Below are 3241 nucleotides of genomic sequence, written 5' to 3'. Positions count from 1 at the left end.
ACATGTAAGAAGTAAGAAAGTACAGGTATTTGTAGTTCAACATGTAAGAAGTAGAAAGTACAGGTATTTGAGTTCAACATGTAAGAAGTAGAGAGTACAGGTATTTGAGTTCAACATGTAAGAAGTAAAAGTTAAAAAGTTGTCAGAAAAATAAGTAGTGGAGTAAAGTACTGACACCAGAGAAATGTACTTAAGTAAGGACAGTAACAAAGTATTTCTACTCCACTACTTCCCACCTCTGATGATGTGATTTGTGTATGTTTGTTTGTTTATTTGACTGTACAGCACTTTGGTCTGGAGGTTTTAAAGTGCTTTATAGGGATGTAACAATACCAAAAACTCACGGTACGATAATATCGCGATAAACAGTCCACGGTACGATATTTATCGCGATATTGAAAAATAAAGGCAAACATTTTGATTTTCTTTTTTTTCTTTATTAAATAATAAATCTGATTCGTACAGCATTTTAGTGGGATATTAGTATTTTAAAGTGTCAACAATATAATAATCAGACCCTGCAATAGAATAAATCAAGTTTCACTTTAGTTTTTCAAGTAACTTAACTCTAACTCACTCACTCAGCATCATCAAGGTTATCTTTTAGGAATATGAGCACGTCCACATTTCCAGGTAGAAGCTGGGATGTTTGGGCGTTTACAATATCCCCTGCTGTGGAAAGAACTCTCTTGCTTGGTACTGATGTTGCTGGGACAGAGAGATATGCTTTGGCCATGGGTGACAGGCAGCAGTGGGTCAAACTGTGCATTGTTTCTCCACCACTTCAAACACAATACAGTGTTTGCCAAGAAGGTGAGGCTTATTGACAGGGTGAGATATAAATATACTGTTGGTACTTGTCTATGTCTCTAGGTGTGTACATGTAGCCCTGTAAATACCATGTCCTTTTGTGTTATCTGTTGTTTTATGTTAATGTTGTAACCTACTTGCTGCAATGTTGGACAGGTCTCCCTTGAAAAAGAGATTGATTATCTCAATGGGACCATCTGGTTAAACCATTTTTTTTATTTTAAAAACAAAATAATTAATTCTTTTAAAGATTTTTTTTTTTTAAATCGCTGTATATTTTGTCAGTCTCACGACGGTATTGAGACATCTATTTACGCCATATCGCGATATATCGTTACATCCCTAGTGCTTTATAAATAAAGCTGTATTGTATTGTATAAAAATACAATGTGTTTTTAGTGGTAAGATCTTTAAAGAGGAGATCAGAAAGACACAGGTAAATTGATTTCTTATTTCAGTGTTGGACCCTGAAGGCAGCACCTGCCTGGTTCAATGGGATCAATACCTGCACGACTCTATGAAGACGATAGCATAGCTTTTCACACCCATGCGTTGCAGACTCACCCTGCAGCACCCTGTCCAGACTATAAAGCGCTTCGTTGACGTCTGAAGACCCGGTCCGAGCTCTGGAGCCCTGAGAGAGGCTGTAGCTGAACTGAGAGCTGCTCTGCGACGCATTGTAGCCGAAACCACCTGATGGCGCATTGAGCAGAGGAGGAAGCCAAGGAAACAGATGGAGGGAGCAAGGTAGAAGGAGGTAAAGATGGAATAAAAAGGGAGGGAGAAACAGCGATAGTCAGCATAGCTCCTGCAAACAAATCAGCAGCCAACAGCCCCAAACCTGCTAACACATGTCCAAGCTAATCATGCGCTTTGCAAACCATCCCCACCATCTTTTATTTTTAAATGTTCTGTTCTGTTTCTGGCTATTTCCCATATTGCAGTGAGCATTTCCCGTGATGTTCGTCCTTCCTTCGTAGCCCTTGAGAAGGCTTGACCTTTTCACTTTTCTGGCCTCACTGGATTCCACTTCTCAAGCAAGATGAGCACTGCTCACAGTACTAAAGCAACACCTCGTGCTCCACAGGTGTAATGCATGGAAGTGTTTATCCTGCTAACTGAGAAGTGGAGTTCAGCGAGGCCAGAGTGTGCACTTTGGAATAAAAGTCTAAAAAGACTTACCTAGATCAGGGAACTTTCCGGACAAGTCTCCCATCACGATGGAGTCTCGGATGTTTTCCTCGGCGTAGGCCCGGTGCTCCGAGTGCTTCCTCATGATGACTTCTGAAGTGTGGACTCCTCCTCCTCCTCCTCCTACACTGTACCCTCCTCCTCCTACACTGTACCCTCCTCCTCCTAATCCTCCTAATCCTCCTAGACTTCCTCCTCCTCCTCCTACACTGTACCCTCCTCCTCCAACTCCTAATCCTCCTAGACTTCCTCCTCCTCCTCCTACACTGTATCCTCCTCCTCCAACTCCTAATCCTCCTAGACTTCCTTCTCCTCCTCCTACACTGTACCCTCCTAGACTTCCTCCTCCTCCTCCTCCTCCTCCTCCAACTCCGTACGTCATGTCAGTCCTACGAGTGCCTCCTACAAGAGAAAGGATAAAGAAAAACTGGAATAAATGCATGAACTTGCTGCAGAAGTGTTGGTGATTCACATGTTTAAGAGACATGGTGTTGTTTCATTAGATGGGGGTATTGGGTTCATGCTAATATATGTCGTGCACATGCTTATGGACAACTTTATGACCAAGTTTTGTTCTATTTAAGTCAACGGAAATGTACAAATTATATGTTTTAAAGTTTCTGAAGCGATTCGTTTTTTTCAGAATTAGATTTTTGTCTTTCAGAATGTAACTTTTTTAAACTGTGGTTTTTAAAAGCTTAATAATAATGTTGGTACCTGAACCGCTCATGTAGGTGGTGGATGTTTCTGTGGTGAAGGAGCTGCCCCCCCCTCCTCTGTAGTTGGTGCTCAGAGTTGACCTCGGAGAGGAAGAAGTCGACAGATTTCGAGACGCTGAACCTCCTGGGAACTGGAAGCTCGAATCCCATTTTCCATTCGTGTTGTAATCTGTGGACATATAGAAGATGTAATATAGCACAGAATGTAGCACATTTAGCGGTTAGCATTGGATCAACACATCAAGCACCGAAAAACCAGGCCAGATCTGAAGAGGAAGCAGCAGCAGACTCCAGTCCTATGGGAGTTACAGAAACTATGATCTACTACAAAATAACAAATATTCTGTGTAGCATTTTACGCTAGATGTTAGGCTATATTAGTCTAATGTTGTGCAATGAAGGTTCAAACCATATCTTGTGTGGTTGATAATAAACATACATTGTTTATATAGCACTTATTCAAATGAGAAACTACAGTATTACAGAACTACAGCAGTTGCTTTACTCAGGAATACTTGATT

General features: G+C 41.2%; 1 protein-coding gene across 1 annotated transcript; it reads right to left on the bottom strand.

Annotated features, from left to right (window-relative positions):
• Positions 1 to 1215: 1215 nt before the first annotated feature.
• LOC104963139 (keratin, type I cytoskeletal 9-like) lies at positions 1216 to 2923 on the bottom strand. The gene is made up of 3 exons (XM_010791700.1): positions 2719 to 2923; positions 1993 to 2403; positions 1216 to 1503 (listed from the first exon to the last, which is right to left on the bottom strand). Exons 1-3 carry the CDS (start codon positions 2897 to 2899, stop codon positions 1265 to 1267), a joined length of 831 nt encoding a protein of 276 aa, XP_010790002.1. The 5' UTR covers positions 2900 to 2923; the 3' UTR covers positions 1216 to 1264.
• Between the last annotated feature and the right edge of the window lie 318 nt (positions 2924 to 3241).

Source organism: Notothenia coriiceps, unplaced genomic scaffold (assembly GCF_000735185.1).
Source record: "Notothenia coriiceps isolate Sejong01 unplaced genomic scaffold, NC01 NC01_scaffold00035645, whole genome shotgun sequence".
In the NCBI taxonomy this organism is placed as follows: Eukaryota; Metazoa; Chordata; class Actinopteri; order Perciformes; family Nototheniidae; genus Notothenia; species Notothenia coriiceps.
This window is presented reverse-complemented; position numbering and strand designations above follow the sequence as displayed.